Raw genomic sequence first — 21,155 nt, 5'->3', positions numbered from 1 at the left:
CTGCCCCATTTCTCATTCCTGTCAGTACATACAAACATTCTGCAATAGCTTTCAGTGTTCAAAAGGAACCACAACACCACAGCTGGCCTCTGATAAATTTCACCTACATTCCCATACACTGGCTGTAGAACTTTTAATTTAAATATTTCTATTCTCAGCAGATTAGATTGTTGAGAGAAAGCACATGCCAGGAGAGCTGGCAGCATCGTTACTGCCAAGGGCCCCTGCAATGCCTGGGAGTTAATTAGGTGAGAGAAGAATGAAAATGACAGCACAAAGTAACCCACGGGTTTTGCTGCAAATCAAGGGAAGGAACACTGAAGAGCTTTGCAAAGCCTGTCTGCTGGCACACCTGAAATCGAGCTTAACCCCAAAACGCGTGAATAAAACATGCTGGCCAGGGATCTGAGAGACAAGCACATTGGGAACACCTCGTAGGACAAGTCGAATCTGCTCTTCCCTTCATCAGCATGGAGAAAGCTTCTCAGTGGGAGCCCTCCCAGAGCTCGAAAGGAACAACAGTTACCTGCCCAATGCCCTCCTCAGAGCCTTAGTAAGAGCTCTGATTCCATCTCCTCCTTCACTGCCATGGAAATCTGCATCTTAAGGATGAGATTAAGTTCCAGACAGCTGGACCCATTCTGTTTGTGCCATCTTGGTTGTTGTGCATTGGATGGGATGGACGCCAAGGGAAAATAAAAGGATCTACTTGCAGAGCACAGCCCTAACCTGTGTTTGAAAATACAGACAGAAGGGAGGAGCCAGAGGAAGGCTGGAAGAGCAAAAAAGCAGGAATTGAGTCATGTCCAAATTGACTGGATGAAGACAAACTTTGAATGAAGGAGGTTGTTTCATGCCCAACAAAACTCTATCGCAAAAGTGCACCCCGAACAAACACCACCGCACCTGGCCACAAAGTCCTCACCTGGAGCTTTGGCTTTGAATAATGTCACTGCAGAATTCATCTCTGAAGATGCTGCATGTCCCACGGACAGCTGCTGCTAAAACCACTTTCCAAAGAGAAGGATTTATCAGAACTTCAGACCTTTGGCACAAAAGCACCTTTGTGGAAGATGAGAAAAACCCCAAAATGGCAGTTTTCACACTGCTAGCTATCTCCCTGCACTGAAAACACTTGAATTACATTACAAAAGTCCATGGGAAAAAAGCTCCACTGTAAGAGTTAGTAAACGCTGCACTCTGTCACTCAAACCCCAGCCTTCTGGTTAGTCTTTCCATCTCTGTTTTACCTAAGAGTCACGAGTATGTTTTATCATTACAGCCTTAACCTGAAGATACAATGCCCTGGCTATATACATCTGTACACAGTTCTTGATGAGGGCAAACAAAACACAATAAAAATATTGCACTAGAGTGTAAAACTTGGTTTATCAATTTTCAGAAAGGTGTCCAAGGAGATGTTTCAGAAAAAAAATTTAAAATCAGTAACATTTTCAGGCAGCTGTTAACTGTACTCACAGTGTTCGTGCTTGGGGATCAGCTGGAAATCCACACTATTTGCACTGTAACACAGAACATCATGAGAGAGGCTCCCAAGGAGCGTGGGAATGGAATGGCAGAGTTTGAAACACATATGGCCAGTCATTTACAGCCAGTGATGCAGCAAGATCACTTTCACACAATCACTTTTCCAGTAATTACTACAATTTGAGAAGAAAAAGTCACTTCAGTGAGTATCTGAAAAAAAAACCCATATTAATCCCTAACACAAAAAGGTCTCATCAAAACCTTAAAAGATTTGCTAAGCACAGTTATTAATACTCTGCCTGTCTGCTTTGTTTATATTTGACATAGTTTCCATATGGAAACTGACACTAAATTTCATCAAGACCTTTACTTTGTTTAAAACATCAATCCATCTAATGTAATAACCTACAAAGGTGATGTTTTCCTATATCTGCAAATATTTATCCTTATACAGAAGGGTGAGAGAATTCACACATAGCTTCTCTCCAATGCTTTCTAATTCCTTCCTGAATAATACACCCCTTATCCTCCGACCCAATCCTCAGCTGTTTCACTTTGCATACAGCTATTTTGGCTTCACTGCTTGTATCTGTGGATTTGTTTTCTTCACACCAAGAGGCATGAGGGGCCACTGAAGTTACCTATATAGATAAACCTTATGAAATCTCCCATAAAAAAAAAAATTGGATGTAACAGCATCATGCTAATCAGCCAAGTTAAAAAAAAAAATCCCCAAAACATAGAGCTGATAAACCAGTAAGAACAGATACTAGTCCTGTCATCTTTCCATTCCCGTCTTCCCTTGTACACAATCACAGTTTCTGCACAATATTTAATGAAAGCTCATTAATTTATGCAAGAAATAGAAGCAGCCATGTCAAGGTCAAAGCTTGGATAAATAATTTCACATCATTTTCATTGAGACTGTCGCTACAAGTTCACGTCTAGCACTCAAAGTACCAAGTTATGATGCTCTCAGGAATCCGTCAGGTAAGTACCTGGCCCCACATCTGGAGACACCCTAAGCTGAGCCCAGAGCCCTCAAACAGAGCCCCTGGTACACAAGTGCCAGCATCACACGAGCACCGGCAGGGCTGTGCCCCAGTGCTTCAGCACAATGCTGAAAAATGCACAAAAAATGCTCCTTCCACCCACTGCTGGGAATCCCACCAGAAACATGGGAAAACCAACATCACCCGCCTCTGTGCCAGCCTTGGGATACAGCCGCCTGTACAACTGTGACGTTCAGCAGCTTTAAAACACTGAAGGCCAGGTACAAAACATGATGAAAATCCATGAATTGAGAAGAGAAGTGCACTTTAACCTTTTTGCTCACTAAATACAAAGATGTGACAGTTCACCTCCCTGACAGGTAGGAAGGACTGACATCAGTACAAGAGATACACATTGCTGCAACATGCCAACTAAGAAAAATCATTCTAAAGGGAGAACACAGCAATTGTGCTTGGGGTTTTACCTTTAGCTATTTGTCAGGTTTAAAAACCAGCAGAGTATTAATATTAAACTTGGCTTATCTTGAAAATAACACGTTCTGCTTGACAAATTAAAAAAAAGGTCTATTCTAGACATGCTACACCTAAACATTGTTGAACTTAGCATTTACTTGGTAAAAATCCAGGAGGTGACACGTTTTCGTTTCCCTGTTATCGCCTGCGCTCCGTGACGGAGCGTGGCCATCGTCACCACAGGACAGCAGAGCCCTGGGCTCGCGCCCTGCTCACAGGCACAGCCACCCACAGGGGCTGCCAGCAGCTTCACCCAACAGCGGCTGCTCTCACAAACCTCACTGCTGGCACCGTCTGTGCCCAGCTCAAAAAAAACCAGCAGCAACCTGAGAAAGAAAACTAAAAGAAAATCCAGTTCACGGATGGCAAGCAGAGCTTCTTGTGGCTAGAGATTTCAGGGGGCCTTGCCAAGCAAGGATGGCAGACACATTTCAAAAAGTATTCAATTAAACAAAATGAGGTAGACCAGAAATTGCACACTGCCTCTTTTTTTTTTTTAAGGCCAAATTGGATGCTGCTGTGTTTGCAAAGAGCTCTCAAAGAAGTAAACAAGATGCAGCGATAAATTCCAGCGAAAGTCTGAAGCACTGCTCAATGAAAGCACGACAGTTTTGCTCCCTGCCTCGGTTTGTAATTTATCAGAGGAGCAAACGTCAGGCAGTCTGGAGAGAGGACACTTCAGAGGACTGCACCCCTCAATTTTACCAGCACACCTGCTGGGCCAAAAGCCCCATCACACACAGCCCCTTGCAGAGCCCCACGAGGAACACAGGCTTTTCCAGAACTGCTTCTTGCCATCCTCCACTTCCACAGCAAACCCAGCTGTGTGCTGACCTCCTCTTCAGACCCTGCTCAGCACCGAGCAGCCCCTCCTGCCTGAGTTAGGGCAGGTGACGTGCACCCAACAGCACGGGAACTAAAGGGGGAACTAATTAATTAACTAATCACTTCATGTGCCCAACAAACAACATGCGGGGCACGGCCACTTCGCTGATGGTGCGGCATTCTCTGAAGTAATCTCATCTCTATTCCTGCTTACGATATTTATTTTGCAAAAGGTGCAAAGCCCAGCCTGTTATGAGAGAGCAGCAAAGCTGTAGAGCAGGCTCTCTAAACCCAACCCACAGCTCTGCTCACACTGCGGGCACCGCTTGTCAGGCACCCCAGACATTCCAGTAACCTCTGTAATGCCACCTCCTTTGGCATTTGCTTTGTGTTTTTCCCACAAGGTAAGACACTTGCTGTACTCCAGGTTCTGTACCAGGCACTGAATTTTATGGAAGTTTTACAAGCAGTTTGTTTTCCCATATTGAGACCTTGTCTCCTCAGTGCACACTATCATTTACAATGCATTTATACTGCCAGTTGTACTTGGGGCTCTCCAGGCATAACATTACCATAACATTAATTAACCACAAATACTACCTGAGCTCGGTTTAGTTGTTGCTCCTGTCTGAGATCCGTAAACAGCCAGTACATCTTGCAATATTCTACAGAAACATTTATGCAACATGGCTTTGGACATGAGAACTTCCATTTTACCCATCTTTGAGGCAGAGGCAATGATAAAAGGAGGAGAAAAGTACAAGACAGACAGAAGGGAGAACACTGCTCCAAGAAAACTCACCACCATGGAGCCTTCCCTTCCAAACCCAGAAGAGGATTAAAAGGACCAGGGAGATTTACCGCCTCTCTAATAACCCACTTAAAGCACAGTTCACTGGGGCAGTATTTATTGTGACCTGTTCAAATCACATTCTCTTCAAGCTCATTGTAAAAAGTCAGTCCCTTTCAATATATTAAAAAAAAAAAAAAAAAAATCACACAACCAAAACCCCCAAAACAAAACAATAAAAAACAGCACCACCACAAAAAACAAACAAAAACAACCACCAGAGAACAAAGAAACAGAAAACTCCATCACACAACCAACTAACTGCATTTCTAAACTCTAGAGATAAATCCAGCTGGAGCACACCTGAAGGCACAGGCACAGTGCTGTGGCAAAAGGCACCGATGGACAAAGGCCAGGCGCTGAGGGAGAGAGCAGTGCTGGGGTCAGGGCTGTTTCTACACACCTCAGGCCTTTGCAGCACACCCCACTGACCACAACAGAACCAGAACCAAAAATACCCTGCAACTCTGTCCTCTGAACTGACAGGTCTGTAGCAGTCAGTCCAGACTGTTTCAATAGCTCTCAGTCACCTCAAGCTACAGGCAAGCAGCCCTTACAGCTGTTTAGGACTTACTATAAGCTTACTTTATTGTAAAGGCTGTTTACCTGTAGATCCCTTGGTTCAGGGGTCAGAGGGAAAATGTGACAGACTCACAAGAAGTGGGGCAAAGCCAGCAGCACAAGGGAGCAGCCAGCCAGCCAGCTCCCCCCGCCTTTGGAGCGAGCCAAGCAGGCCAGCACCTTCCCAAGAAGGGCCAGTGTGCCACAAAAATGCCATGAACTCCAGGGTAAACAGCTGTGAGCAGGGCTTTGATCCAAAGGTCTCAGAACTGCAAACACAGTACTCAAACCAGCATCTTCCCCGAGACACAGAACTGAGTGCTTTGTGAAGAATGCAGCTTCTACTCTCTCTTCTCAGAGATCTACTTCCAAAATGCATTAAAGAATGCCATTTGAATTCAGGATTACTGATTTATTTGGAAAAAGTACCCATCTGTCTCCCAGGGCAAGTCACAGCTAGTGCTTAGAGACACACAGAAAAGTCAAATGAAGTAAATGCCCCAATTCCAGATGGGCTTTTGGCAAACCCACCTATTGTATTTTCACATTATGCTTTGCTTATGCTCTGCAGAAGAAACACTCGCATAATCACCCAGATTATCCTCCCAGTGATATGCCTCAGGTTGGGCACACAAGAGAAAGGGATGCACTGCCCTGAAACATCAGGCAAATAGCCTAGGAAGGCTGTGAGCACCTCTCTACAAGCACTGACACCATACAGCTCCTATTCTCTACCATAAGATATATACCAAAGGAAGAATGTTCATTTCAAGCAAGAAAAAGCATGAAAAACAGAACACATGGAACAGTCTAATAAGCTGTCTTTGTGAATGTCACATTTCAGAAACATTGGGAATTTCTACTTTAACAAACAGCTTTGTACGTTTCCTGACTTTTTTATATGGCCATTTAACGAGACCTTTCATTTTCTTAAAGCTTTTAGGTTCATGGATTTAATTAAGAGGTTTTAGAAGAAGTGCTGTGAAGGCAAAGTAAGAATTTCAGTCCTGCCAAGATCTCAGGAAAACACCTCACATTTTTCAATTAACTGAACTACTGTTGAACCTTCCGAAAAAGCTGAGCAGCTGGAAGTATCTCCCTCTAGGACGGTGTGACACACGGAAGCTCAGCACGTGCACATTTCATGCAAACACAGTAAAAGCACTGTCTAACATCTCCAGTTCTCAACGAAAGCTCTGAGGAGCTCTAAGGAACACAGTAAGATGACCCAAGCATTTCCAGCATTTCACTAAGGCTGAGATTCACCATTGGCTTATTCTTGTATTTGGAAGAGAAAACAGTAACAATGTTCTTGCCAAGTATGAGGCTACATAACATTGACTTTTAACTGTCTGAGGATTTGGGAGTTTGGGGATTTGCTTGGTTTGTTTTTCTTGGTTGGGTTTTATTTGTTCGGCATTTTTTTTAAACAACTGTCTCTTGTCCAGGATATACATTAATATTTCAGTATTTGTGTGATATGCCAGGGAGATGGCTGTGATTCTGGATAAGAACCCTGTCCATCCTCTTATGCTCCAGTCCTTGTTCCCATTTCTGGATCCCACTGCAGAGGTGAACCTAAAAGTCGCAAACTATTCACATCTGAGCAGCTCCTGTACATTTCTGGTGTGTGGCACAGAGGGGTCCCTCAATTTCTAAGATACGACCCTGCACAGGTTTTCAGGATAAACCCATGCCCACTACCTCGAGCAGCAGATGAGAGACTCCTCCAAGAACGAATCCACAGCTGCAAAGCTGTTTGCAGAGAGGGAATGGGGAGACGGGGAGACAACAGCACCGATAACCACGGCCTCAAGTCACCCCACCAGCCCTGCCTTCTTCCGTGACCCACCCAGAGCACGCTGAGACCTGCCCAGTTACTTGCGCTGTCCCCTACTCGGCCGGGGCCACTCGCTCCCCAGAAAACCACCTCATCCCAGGAGTGTCCCATCCCCGGAGCTGCCCGGTGCCCATCCCAGGAGCGCCCCAGCCCCGCTCCCTGCCCCCGGAGCTGCCCGGTGCCCATCCCCAGAGCGGCCCAGCCCCGCTCCCCGTCCCCGGAGCGGCAGCTCAGCTCAGCACAGCCCTGGAGAGAGCCAGCCCCGGAGCTGCCCATCCCCGGAGCTGCCTGGTACCCCGCTCCCTATCCCCGGAGCTGCACGGTGCCCATCCCCGGAGCGCCCCAGCCCCGCTCCCCGTCCCCGGAGCAGCAGCTCAGCTCAGCCCAGCCCTGGAGAGAGCCATCCCCGGGCCACAGCTGCAGCTCAGGCAGCAGCGCTCAGCCCGCGGGAGTCACTCGCCCGGGTCTGGCATCGCCGGCACAGGAAGGGTCCGGCCCCGCGGCATCGCCACCGCAGCGGCCCGGCCCCAGAGAGCTTCACAGCGCTGCCGGGAGCTCCGGCTGCGCCAGGGGAACCGGCAGCCTGTGCTCTACGTGACACGGGGATTGAACAAAAACGTAAATCGAGAGGAGCGGTTTCTTTTTACTTGCTGTGCCATGACGGCTTTTCCCGGTTCTCAGCACAGTTGTTTGGAGCGACCGTGCTTGAGGCAAAACCCAGCAATACTGCAAACGCAGGAGTAGATCGAAAAGAAGCACAAAGCGTAGCAGTTTCTCTGCTTTTGAATCGCTTCCCAGCACATGCCTCTGCTGCAGCTTCATTTTGGGGTAAATACCACATCAGCTGCCAGTAAACCCTGCGCATTCACTGCCCTTACTGTCCCAGGCACTTGGAATGGTCTTCTGGCTCTTTCCCACTCCTGAAGTAACTGGGAACGGCTTATTTATTTGCTACTGAAATGTCAACAGAAAAGCAAACAAACAAAACCCATCAGAGCTGCAAGCCTGACTTGGAGATTCCAGTTCCCACACACTGAGGGGCACGAGGAAGCTTTCACAATATTTCGAGACTTTACAAGCTGACAGACAACACGCACGGTTTTCCTCCAATTTTTAGGAAAGCACGCACCCGTTCCAGTTCCTGCACCAGTCACTTTGCAAAGCTTCTGGAAGTGATCTACATCCATAACAGAAATGCAGATAAAAAGGGAATGGGGATTTGCCACACAATGCTGAACAGAGAGGTATGCTGCCATCCCTGGCAAGTGCTGGAAAATAATGGCAACAGCAAGAAAGATAAAACCAAGGAAAAAACGTATAATGTCTGGCTACAGAGTCACAGAACGCGGTGGAGTTCTGGACTCGGGCAAAGTCTCCCAAGAGTCAGGTGCTCGTCCAGGTGCCTCCAATGATGGGGCTACCACAACTCTGGCATTTCCTTATGGACCTTTCTTGCCCGGCTCTGAATGCAGCAGCTTCTACCCTTATCTGTTTAACACACACTTTCATTATACAACACTGAATGTTCACAGAGGTTCATTATTTTTAAGAAACAAGCAAGTCTTGCACTGAAGTTCACCTACTTATCAAGGATGTCTCCCTTTGCCTGGCTGATACCATTCTGTCTTCATCCACCCTGGGAGACAGCCTTCTGTTCACACACTTCAGTGACACTACAATGATAGCAGCTGCCTACAAGAACAAGCAGATCCACACAACATTCATATAACTTCAGAGAAAAAAAAAAGTGTGAAAGGAACTACAGATCTTTCTTTTCTGAATTAAGTAAAAGGTGCGCAATGGTCATAAAGAACAAATACTTTAATATCTAGTAAGAACAGCTGAAAAGGGTTTGTTTCCTTTTTGCTAAAAGGATGTCCCACAAGACAAATGAGAGCTGGCTTCAGAGCCTGCTGAGCGGTGGAGCCAGGATCAGGCCTGTCCTCCCAGCCCAGAAAAACAACACTGCCAGTTCATGAAAATAAACTTGTTTTAGCAGAAGATTTTTGGGTTACATCCAGTTCTCTGAAGTGCGTGGGTTGGTCCTATCATACTGTCCCACCCAGTTCTTGACTTCATGTGCCTGGCAGCATTTGAAGTTAAAAATAAATATAAAAAATACCCAGTTTTTCAATTTCTTCCTCCAGTAAAAAGCAGAATAGGAATTCTAGATCAAAACTTTCACTCTGAAAAGAGTGTTTTTAAAAACATTTTGAATGGTCAGGTCAGGGACACAAACAGCCAATGCTTTTGTCAAAGGGAACCTTCTTTGTGTAAATCTGCTGCAGCACTGGACCCAATGACAGCTGTCTGCTCAAGAGTGCACAGAAAGGTCTTCACTGCCCAGAGAGTCTGAGAAAAGCACAAATTCTGTCCTTAAATAAAAATCTGAAGTAAATAAAACACAGCCAGTGCTGGCTGATGGTACTTCACAAGTACCAACTTTCCTCAAGTGATTTTTGTGCCATTTCTTTCCATATTCACTTAGCACACAGAGTTCAGCGTACAGTTCTCAGCTGTTCCTACAGGAAAACTGGCTTTGCTTTTCCAAAAGGATTGTTAAAGTCTCTAAACTTAGAGAGTTTGCCACACCAGGAAAACAAACATTTCGAAACAAGCTCCCACCACATCACTTTAAAAGCTTTAACGAAAGAATTCAGAATTAGGTCCCGCTCCCAAAGCCTGTGTGACTCTCATGTTCGCCCACTGCAGTGCCAACAGTGCCACCAGCCCGGCACAGAGGTGCTCCAAAGAGCCCAGCCATTAACATGCAGTGCCTTGCCAACACACTCATGCATTCCAGGACAATTAAAAACTTCTTTTCATGAACAGAGTGGAAAATGGAAAGCGAGGAGTGAACATGTAGAGGCAGCTCTACGCCAGGCGAGGTACAACAAACAGGTTTTGGATCCTGCGTGTTCCCATGGTACCCAGAGCCCGCCATCGGCCGCTCCTGTGCCGCACGAGCACGGCCTCGTACCGAGGGCTGAACGTTCTAGAGAAGGTGACGTTATCCACATCCTGTAAACAGTGTCTGCGAGCCTCACCAAAGCACAGACCCACACGGAGCCCCTTTCCCTGCTTGTACTCACTCCCATAACTAAAGGGAGCTGGTTTTGCTTTGAGTTTGTGTAAACCAAGCACCTCTCGTTAAGCAGAAGGCTCTCAGAGCTCAGATTATCTGAGCCTTTGTTTCTCCAGGAGCTTCTCCAGTACCCCAGGGAGGTGTGTGCCCGTGCAGGCTGTGCTGCAGTCTGCATGACGTGCTCCTCTGCCCTTCTTGAGCTAGAGCTGAAGGAACAGGCCATTGCCATGGCCCACGGGATCCAGCTCCCCCAACAGCTCTCCGTGTGCACACCTGCTCCACCTGCAGAGCCTCACTGCACTACCTTCAGCTTCAGAACCTCCAGAGCATCCTCCAAAACGCTCTCGGCAGGAGAGCCGTGCCCGCAGCCCGTGCCAAGCACGGAGCGCTGTCGGAGGCGCAGCTGCCTGGGGGATCTCGCTTTGTGTCACGCAGGATTGCTCGTGGCTGAAAGCAAACTGAGCCCCGATTTCCAGAGCCCAGCTCAGCATTCCCAACACTAACCACCACTCCTCCTGGAACACACCTTTTGCCCTGAAGGCAGTTATTCTTTTTCCCAGGCTGTTTTGAGGGTCGGACAGTCCTGGGCAGTCGCTGCACAGCACAGGCAAACACCCTGTCTGAACTGTGGTGGCTTCTGCTCTCCCATATGGTGACCTGCAGCCGCAAGTGCTGCAGTCCAACACCGTGGGCTCCAGATTTGAGCCTAATTTAACACGACATATTTTGTATTGCAAGGGAAAACCTCCAAACCACCTCATTCCAGCACCATTCAGTACACTGTCCCTGGGCTTGTCTAAGAGGAACAGTGCATGGCTTCCAGATGCAAACCAGCCCAAATCAACATTTTTTCCTTCTAGGTTTCAAAGAGCACAAGCAGGATGTGAGCAAATGCTGTGCTCCCAGTGCTTCTGGAGCTGTCAGTGATCTGCAAGGAGCAGGTGAGCCCTGACCCACCTGCAGCTGACTGCAGCCTCCAGCATGGACGCAGGAAGCAGGTCAACACAAAATCACGTTTGTCCTAGAAAAAAAGCCTGTGTGTGAGAAGTCGGGATTTCTTCTGCTTCACCCACACGTTATCCAAAAGCTCTGGCTGAGCAGAACCCCTGGCTGGCCTCTGCCCAGGGCAGGCAGCCCTGCACACTGCATATCACCCATCGCCCTCTTTCTGGCTCTGCCGCAATTCCGTGTGACATTAAAGCCGCTCCTGACTAGAGCTCCTGGCTGTGAGCTGTATCAGAAAGAAACCAAGGTGGAACCTTGGAAAAGAAGAGACAAGAGATAGGGTCAGCAGGATTTGGCAAGAAATATAGGTGGGAGAGTTCTCTTCAACTTGGGAAACAGCACAAGAAAAGATCAGAAGCTGCTTTATTGTGGACAAACCAAAACCTGAAGGGAAAATCCTTCCAGTCACAACCCACAAGTGAAAGGAAAGCTCTCCATGCTGCACCTTGGCACTTGTAACCACATCCCTGAGCCACTGGTCCCATGAATCACAGCCCAGAGGTCCCAGCTGCGCTGCAGGGCAATAAACACCCAGGTGTCAGTGACAGTCACACCCCCAAGAGCTGCTGGAACCGACCCTAGGGTACCACGAGAGACCAAAACCTGTGACAACACCACAGGTTAATTGCTTTCCTGAGCTTTAATGCTCCGCTTTCAAGGATATCATTTGTTACAGATGACTGACTCATGAAGATGAGTGCTTAACAACTTGAAGACATTAATGAAAACCATCAATTACATCTGACTTCAAATATCATATAAGAACAATGAACACTTTTGTTTGCTTCAATGCATGCATTAACTTCAAGTTTTGCCAGTAACAGGAAAAGTGTTAGAAATTAAAGTGATTAAATAAAATATTTAAATTTTTAAATGATGTACAAATACTGACAGTAGTGCCAATAGTGTTGAATGATTACTATACACTATTGGAAGAAAAGAAGCCAAAGTAACATTTTACTTTTAATGCTTGCTCTTCCCCAGAATGATGATTATTGTACTTAATGTAACCTTCTCCACAATATGAAAAATAACATATTTCCATGGAAATTTCAGCAGGGGAAGAGGCCACTTCAGTAATAAAGATGCCAAAAGGATGCTAAAGGACTCTGATGGGCCATTCTTCAGCCACTGAAGTCAGAAGGTCCTGTTTTCCCCTGACCACCTTCTGTTCTCCACAAAGAGAGTGAAAGATGGTTAGAGAGTACTGAATAAAGTATCAACCCACACTAACACAGATCCATTTTGAGAGCTTCCAGTTACTGAAAGCATACAACTGGCTTGCAGCCACACCTGTCTGCCTGATCTTTTCTTTTTTTTTTCCTTCCAATTTAAGGTAAGAGTTTAGGGGCAGAGAACAAGGCAAAGCTGTAGCCAAAGCGGCCGATCCTCTGCAGGGTGCTGGAAGAGAGACACCTTCCAGAGCCACCCTTAAAGCCACTTTATCTGCCAAGGTAGTTCAGTCACTGGATCTCCTCTTCCCACTGGGACACCGAGGCACGGCATGCCCACGCTGGAGAGGAGACAGAGTTTAACCTGGCGGGATCTCCTCTTCAGCAGGGAGCAGAGCGTGCTCAGGGCACCCTCCTGAGGGTGTGCGAGGCACCCGTAAAGCTACAAATCAAATACTCCTTCAAGGGACTCATTCAAATCACAAGTGAGGAGCAAGTGAAGAGCCTTCCGAAGGAGGTGAATAGATGGCACCAGAAAGGGAAAGGAAGTGTCTGAGGTGAAAAGAGGAAGTACATTCACGGGGGTAGAATATATAAACAGTATGATGAAATAAATAAAAGGGGAAAGAGAGAAATAGTAGGTAATAACCAGATCGGCTTTTTATGTAAATCATGAAATCTGAGGGTTTGACTGATATTCTGCATCTTTGAAGTCAAATTTTGTGGTAGGAAAATTGATGATGAGAACTTTGGAACAAGAACAAAACCTTCAAAGTATGGCCAAGCGCTTATCTAAGCTAAAAAACTATTAGACCTACGTAGAAAGTTTTCTTCCTATGGTATCCTTCCCACATTGCATAATTTCATATTCGAATATGAAATAAAATAGGAACTAAGTCCTTTTAAACCCTCATACTGATACACTGGTGACTTGTGAAGCCCAACAAGCTGCGAAGTACCAACTCTACTGCTTGAAAACCACTTTAAAAGGTGTAATTATAACACACTTTGCCACTATTACCTCCTCGTGCTCTTGTTGTCAGCGACAACACTTAATCAAAAGGAAAAAAAAGACAGTCTATAAAATAAACCTCTGAGCATGTTCCTTAAGGAAGGCTATACTCTGTACTAGCTCTTAATGGAAACTCTTTTGCTCAGGGAATTGTAAAGCTATTTGCTAAAAAGAAAAAAAGCACTGGATTTTTGCTAAAGAAAAGTGGATTCTTAAAGCCCATAACTCCATCTAGGACGAAACCTCCACCCTCTGTGCTGCCTGTGCTGTTACTGCTCCAGTCATCTTCAGCAAATTAGAGCTTTAGCTTTTACAAGTACGTGGATGCACAATAATGTGTCACTGCGTTATTGCACATATGCTTCGGGTCTTGCTCCTCATTTGTACTTAGAAGAGGACTTTGCTCTGCAGCTCATATGCAGCTGTCACCCTGAGTACACCCCAGGGGCTGGTGGTGAGCAGGACACACACCCCGGAGCGCTGCAGGGAGCCGGGGATGCTCTGAGTGGGGCACTGGTTCCCAGTGACCCCAGCACGCACTGACAGTGCCCCGAGCCCGCCCCAGGGATGCCGGGAGCTGCGTTCCCTGGAAGCTGCCACTCAGGACAAGGATCCAGCTCCTGTCCGAGCAGGCTGTGGGGGGTTGACACTGACCCCGTGGAGCTGCACAGCTGTGAGCACATCACCCGCCAAAGACAAACAGAGTTCGTCAAACGGAAGGAGTTTCTGTGAGGCACCACCCCAGCTGGTACAGGCGCCACACAGGTACCAGCACTCGCTCCTTGTCCCGGGACACCTGGGGAAGGCACCTGGGCAGCACGGGCCAGCTCAGGCACTGCTGCTGCAGCTCCACCGTGGGGCTCGAGCCCAGCAGCTGCCCCACACACAGCCCTCAGCTCACCCCCAGAGCAGAACAGCAGCAGGGAAGGATTCTCAAACCGAAATCCCCTCCCACAGCATCATACTAGAGGGCACACAAAGCCAGGGCTATCCCGCAGCCAGGTCTACCTCAAAGTTCCACCTCCTGCACGAGGAGTTTAGAATGGAGTAAAACGAGAAAGCTTCCTAAAATAAAGCAAATGTGAATATGGCAGAAACTGACAGAAAAACATTTGAGAGTCTGCCACAGAAAACCAAACAAATAGAAGGCAGCAACAATATTTAAGAAATTAACAGGGCCGCTCCCACAAAAAAAAAAAAACAAACAAACAAAACCAAACAAACAAACAAACAAAAAAAACAAACAAAAAAACCAAAACAAAAACACTCCACCAAACAAACAGAAAAACCCAGAAAGCAGACACCAAAACAGCCAGAAACTAGAAAGCACAAAGTGCAGAGTCAGATAAAGAGAAGCTAAAGATCACTTATTTCTACAGTTCCCGCCATAGAGAACACTGAAAAATACGCTTCTGTTGGCCTTCTATGTTACTGCTCAAAATGTACATAGCCCCCAAAGTCAGAGTCTGTAAGTCTGAGCTGTGAGCACACAATCTTGCAGCAGCAGAGAGCGAGACAATGACCCCCGAGTCTGGGGTCCTTGTGAGCCAGCCAAAGCGCTCAGTGCCGGGCTCAGCCCCACCAAGCTCTGGGCATCACAGCGCGGAGGATGGACCCAGCAGCAGAGCCAGGACCCTTCTCCCACCAGCCTCTCCCCATCCTCAGCTCCCCTGCTCCTGCCCTCACCTGGCCAGAACACGAGCCCAGGCTCCCCAGTCCCTCCCTGCTGGCTGCCACCACAGCTCACACGCTGGCACAGCCCAGAGAAACACCATCCTGACCTGGACAGGCTGTGCCAGTCTGATCTTCCACTCTGGGGAACAACAACACTGCCGGACCCTAAGGACGGGGTGTTTCTCAGCAGTGAAATAACAAGTTTCTTTTAAAAAGTCACAACGAATCAAATATCACCTTTGTCTCAATCCCATAGCTGGGATTTGAAGAGAGGGTGCCTTGAATTGCAACGTGCTACTTTAGAAATCAAAGCCGAACGAATACATGTCCCAGCCTACCACACTGGAAACATTCCACAAAATTCAAACAATTATTCACGAGGGGGGGAAAAATAGAAAAAAACAAAATGAAAGCCAAAAAACCTTTTATAGTTATCAGCAAATACCAGCTAAATACACAGATGTCCAATACCAAAACAAACCTACACCCACTGCCTCAGAACCAGAAAATTAGGATCAGACATGATAAAGAAAGACTACACTGTGATTATCACCCATCAGAAGGGCATGCTGTCTTGAAAAATTATTATGGGAACTATTCCTACTTCAAACTCAATTGACAGACTTCAGCTCTTAACAGAAGTAGAGAATACTTCAAGTTCTACTCAGAACCGAAGAGTAAGTTTATTTATAATAATACTACGAACAGGGCTTGAAACAGGAAGTTCCATCCCTGCCCTCTTTGTGTACTGGATGAAAAAGGGACACGTTGACCCAAATGAGGATAGGTGAAGGCCACCTTGGAATGTCAAAGCTTACTGCCTTCCCATGGCACCGTCACATGAAGGCCAGTGTTCTGCAGGGTCAAAGAAAACAGGGGCACAGGTAGGGCAGTAAAGCTGTTAGTCATTCACAATCCTGGGTATCAGCACCATACAGCAATCCCCTGGCACACTTCTCCTCTCCTTCTCTTTTAAGCTAATAAAATCACATGTTCTGGTTAACTTTTACCTACCTTGTCATCATTGCACATCTATTCTGACCAAACCTGTCCTGAGAATTTAAAAATAACATACATCCAGTGCATGAAGATGGAAGGGTTTTGGAAGCTCTGACCTGATTTAGGCTTATACGCTGCAGTTTCAAAGACAACTGGAACAAATGAACTATTTCCCAACCCGAAGAGAAATGTCAGAACCTGTACAGCTAAGTCTGCTGGGCTTCTTGGAAATCCTTGCCCTGAAGACCTACAGGGAGACACTTAACCAACAGAGATGGTCACAGTCACCTGAAAGTGACCTGGAGTAAGACAAGATTTTCAGGTGTGAGCACCAAGGTGGTTTTCCAACGTTTGGGCCTGCACCCAGACAAACGCACAGCACACGGTAACAAAGCTTCTGGGGCGGCCACAGCGAAGGAATTGTCAAGATCTCCACCTGCCCCCTGCAGCAGAAGCAGCCACAGTTCCTGTGCTGCGCTGGCCATGTGGTGAGGAAGCTTTCTCCACAATGCCTCCCTCACCCGCTGCTCACAGCCCTCTCCCAGGTGTCTGTCACAGGAAAAACAAGCAGCTCTAAGCCATTTAGAAGCAACTAAGCAGAATGAAGGAGATCTAGCAGACTGGAAAAAAAAAAACCTCAGGACATAAATTAAACCCCTGTACAACAAAAGCAGCACAGTGTCAGGCAAATGGATTCTGTGCCCACCACAGCACTCAGCTCATTGCAAGATACACGTGAAATTTTGTCAATGCAGATAGAGGAAGCAAGGAATCAGGGAGGGAAAGAAAGGGAGAGGATGGGATCACAGGTTTAGGTTGGAAGGGACTCTTATAGATCATGTAATTGAATTTCCCTGCCAAAGGCAGGGGTATCAGAGGAGAGGGAAAAGAGAAACAGTGACTCATGGGTAGCCTGAACTCCATCCTTTGTTACTGTGTATACTGTGATAAAACCAGGAAATGATTCTATAGCAAGAAAAGCATAAATGCTTAAGTAAACACAGGTACCAAAAATCATACAGATTCATAAGATGCACATGTTTATGTAACTTGGAAGAACATTTGAAGATCTAATACTCCACTAACATTTTTAATGAAGCAGCAAAACTACTAGAGGAATGAAATTAACCCAGCTCAGTCCCTCTCCACTTTGCCATGTTTATTTATGAGCTCCCAGGTCACCACTGCAACGGGTAATTAGTGGATGGGGATGGCCGGCAGGAGCAAACCCATGTGTTATCATAACCCGCTTCTGGCAACCAGAGAGCAAAAAAAAAAAAAGCAAATTTCCCCACTTTACAGAAGTACAGGCAGGTCAGCAACACCACTGATCTAAGCAAGACTGTCCCACCCAGGCAAACCTGCCTGCCACAAGTATTTTAAGCTATAAAATGCTGGTGTCAAGAGCATTTGCACACACAAGCAAACAACGCTCACACAAAACACACCTGAAGTGCAAACCACGCCACTGCCACACGGCACCACTCAGGGAACACGAGGAGACGGGGCAGCACAGGGCCATCATGGGGTGTGCTGGCTGGGAGGGGGCAGGAGTCCCACCTGCAGGGCCCCCCATCACCCAGCCTGCCAACAGCAGCCTCTTCCACGGAGCTCCAGGCGGGAATGCTTCCCAGAGGGCCCTGGCCCACAGCAGATGGGATCCCAGCACAGGAGCCAGCAGCACTGTGCGAGTGAGGGATACCTGGCCCTGGTCCCCCATCTGCCAGTGCTCCTGCACCGCCTTGTGACTGCACACGCTGCCACCCTGCCTCCAGGTCAGGCAACACCTGACAGAGAGAGCGGCGTTTAATTAAAACACCTATCACCCACTGAAATCAGAAATAAAAGACATGAGTTAAAGGAATGGGAAGTGGTTTTCCAGCCCAGCTCTGGCACAGTCCATCAAAGCAAGTCCCTGTTCAGGACTGAAATCATTCCAGGTCACAGCAAAGAAACCCATTCTTCAACTGCACGGAAAGGCCCAGCAAGCAGAAGCAGCCACTTCAGACAGCTCCCACACGCAGCTCGAGAGCCAAGTCCCCAAACCCAGTTAATATCACCTTTCCTGCATCCAAACTGCACTAACGTAACTCCCACAGCCACACACCAGGACCACAACCACAGATGTTGAGAGCAGTCCTTCCATTTCCCACCCTGCAGTGGAACCGATCCAAACAAGCCCGGTTTTGTCGCTGTAGAACACTCCATTTCTCACAGCAAGGCAGCTGCTGGCTAGAACTGAAGCGTGTTCCCTGCGGTACAGCGAGCGCGCTACAGAACGCCCGGAGCCGCGAATAGCGACCGGGAGCCACCAGGAAATGGCTGGGTCTGACAGCCGCGATTCCCGCAGCGACACTGCTCCCCAGGGCCTGCTCCCACCGAGGCACGAGAGCGCAGCAACCGTGTGGATGGCAAGCTCGGGGACACAGAGGGGTCCCCCCTTGGCTCCAGGCGTGGAGTAGGAAAAAGGCAGGAACCACCTGCTGGAACCCCACTGAGCACACCGGCATCACCCACACCCGCATGCTGCGTGTGCCCAAGGCCACGACCACGACAGTCACAATGAAGTGAACATTTTCACAGTGTTCACTCAACATGAAGCGGCACACTTAAGTGTAAAACTAACTGTGGTGATAACAATAAAAGTCTACTTCACTTGAAGAAAAGGTGAACTGCATCCTTTGACTACAGCTGTTAAAATCTAAGTGAGAATATCAGAACAGCCTTTAAAGTGACGAAAAAGCAAAGTGGACTTTGAAGACCAGACCAAAAAACCCTTGGGTTACTGCATTTTGGGGTTCTGCGCATTGGGCTTAGAGCAAAGCCCCTCCTAACGCACAGCAAGAATAATACACAGCACAAGCCTGGACCCAATTCTTTGCCAAATGCGTATTACTTTACAGCCAGCAAACGCCTAGAAACGCTCCCCCTGAGCCGTGGGACGTGTCTGCATTGCTCGGGCCCAGGGGGGCTTTGCTACCGGCTTCAGCGGCTCTCGGGGGCAGCGTCCGGGGTGCGGGAGCCCGGCGACGGTCACCAACATCTGCCTTCATTCACCGAACCGAGCGTTCCTCCCTCTGCTCGTCTGTGCCAGCTGCGGCTCTCGCCTTATTTACAGCGATGAGAAACGCTCCGGAGGTTTGCCCTCGCACTGCGCCGAACAGAAATTACGCTGCATTTTCGTGTCACACCGTGCCCGGTAGCCGGGGAGGAGCGCCCGGAGGCGGGCAGGGCGCTTCGGGGGCTCGGTCGCCCCCCCAGTGTCACACGGCGACCACCACAGGGACCGGGACGCGGCACGGCGCCCCCGGCCGCGCCGCCGCCCCGCGCTCCGGCAGCGCCGTCCCACCGCCGGGAAGCGCCGGGACGCGGCCGGGCCCCCGGCGCCGCCGGCGGCCGCGGTCGGGGCGGGCGGCGCCGCGCCCGGCGAAGCCCCGCTCCCCCCGGTGCCCGCGGTACTTACGTCGTCGAAGAGGGAGCCGACGTTGGCGGTGACCAGGAGCACCCCGGCGCCGGCCGCGGCCGCCTTCCCCGCCATGGCGCGGGCGGAAGCGCGGCCGGGAGCGGCGGCGCCGCGGGGAGCCCGGGGGCGGGCGCGGGGCGCTGCGGGGAGCGGGGCGCCGGGCCCGCCCCGTCAGCGCAGCGAGAGCTCCCGGCGCGGGCGGCCCGCGAACATCCGCGCCCCGCGGGGCCGCGGCTCAGCGCTCGCCCGCCGCCGCGCTGCTGCCGGGACGGCTCCCGCCGGCGGAGGCTGGCGCCGGGCCGCGGCGCATGGCAGGGCGGCGGTGCCGGCGGGGCGGTGCGGGGCTCGGCGGGGCCGGTGCCGGGGCGGGTCCGGGCGCTCCGCGCTGCCGCCGCCGCTCCCGGCTGTGCGGGCGGGCGGGCGCGCCGGGATAGCGCTGTGCGCGCGCGACGTCACCGCCGCCTCGCGCCGCTCTTAAAGGGGCAACGCCACCCGCGGCGGGAGCGCGCACACGCCCGGCGGCGCTGTCCCACGGCACGGGGACACGGGGACACGGGGAGCACGGCCGGGGGGGACACGGCCCGGGGGACACGGGGAACACGGCTAGGGGGGACACGGCCCGGGGGGACACGGCCCGGGGGGGACACGGGGGACACGGCCCGGGGGACACGGCGGGCGCGGCGCGGCTCGGCGCGGGGCCGCTCCCCCAGGACCGGGCGGAGCCGGAGGTGCCCCACCTGCGCAGAGCGGGGCTGCCCGGTGCCGGGGCCCGGGACGAGGAGGGCGCTGCCTCCCGCGGGGAGCTGATCCCCAGGGCCGGCGGCCCCTCCGGGTAAGCGGCGTCCGTCCCGGGGACGCCCCGTGGGGATGGCGGCCGCGGGCCCCGGCGGTGCCACCGCCCGAGCGGGGCTCGCGGGAAGCGGTGCCGGCACCGGGAGAGATCGCGACAGGGCTCCGTCGCACGGGGAGGACGGGCGGTTGGCGATGCTGGACAAGCGTCCCGCCGCTCGCCCCCGGAGCCGACACCCCGCGGAGGGCTGGGCTCTGGGGGTCCGGGCAGAGCCCGTGGGTGCCCCGGAATCATCCGCGCCTCGCCGCAACCTCCGCTGCGGAAGGAACCTGCCCGGTAACTTTGCCAAAGAAACCTGAGAAATGACAGATGAGTCGTTGCTGCTTCGCCTGAAACATCCCCTGTGGCGGTGTCCGTGTCTCACGGCGGCTCTGGAAAGGGACACAACGCGCGGGAGCCCCGTGCCCGAGCTGGGGAACCTGGGCGCAGCGTGGGTGACGCTGAACCGATGGGTCAGTCCTCTCCAGTCTCCTCTGTGGTAAACTTTATCAGGCAGGGATGCAACCGGAATGGCAAAAACTCTGCCAGATCCTGAGCACCGGCCTTCCTTGCCAGAAGGTACAAATTAAATATACAATTAAATAAAAAATGTATTGAAATTCTGGGTTACTTGCTGAGCTCCAGTGATCTGTGGCACACAGACAGATGCAATGTGGAGACATGGAACAGTGCTGGACTTCTCTACAAAGTCTTTTCTAGGGTTTTGTGCAGCTCCTGAGACAGCTGCATAAAGTTGCACTGTAGATATGGTGATTTTACGTGGATGCAGCCATCAGAGCTGTCGAAAGTGAGCTGATCCAGTACA

General features: G+C 49.9%; 1 protein-coding gene across 2 annotated transcripts in view; it reads right to left on the bottom strand.

Annotated features, from left to right (window-relative positions):
* Positions 1-19,599, bottom strand: part of INPP5A (inositol polyphosphate-5-phosphatase A) — a 182,094-nt gene extending 162,495 nt beyond the window's left edge. For both annotated transcript variants that reach the window (XM_040071218.1, XM_040071217.1), the window contains exon 1: positions 19,501-19,599. In XM_040071218.1, the coding sequence (XP_039927152.1) occupies positions 19,501-19,575 (75 nt within the window). In that variant the 5' untranslated portion in view covers positions 19,576-19,599. The remainder of the gene's footprint in view (positions 1-19,500) is intronic.
* Between the last annotated feature and the right edge of the window lie 1,556 nt (positions 19,600-21,155).

Source organism: Hirundo rustica, chromosome 8 (genome assembly GCF_015227805.2).
Source record: "Hirundo rustica isolate bHirRus1 chromosome 8, bHirRus1.pri.v3, whole genome shotgun sequence".
In the NCBI taxonomy this organism is placed as follows: Eukaryota; Metazoa; Chordata; class Aves; order Passeriformes; family Hirundinidae; genus Hirundo; species Hirundo rustica.
This window is presented reverse-complemented; position numbering and strand designations above follow the sequence as displayed.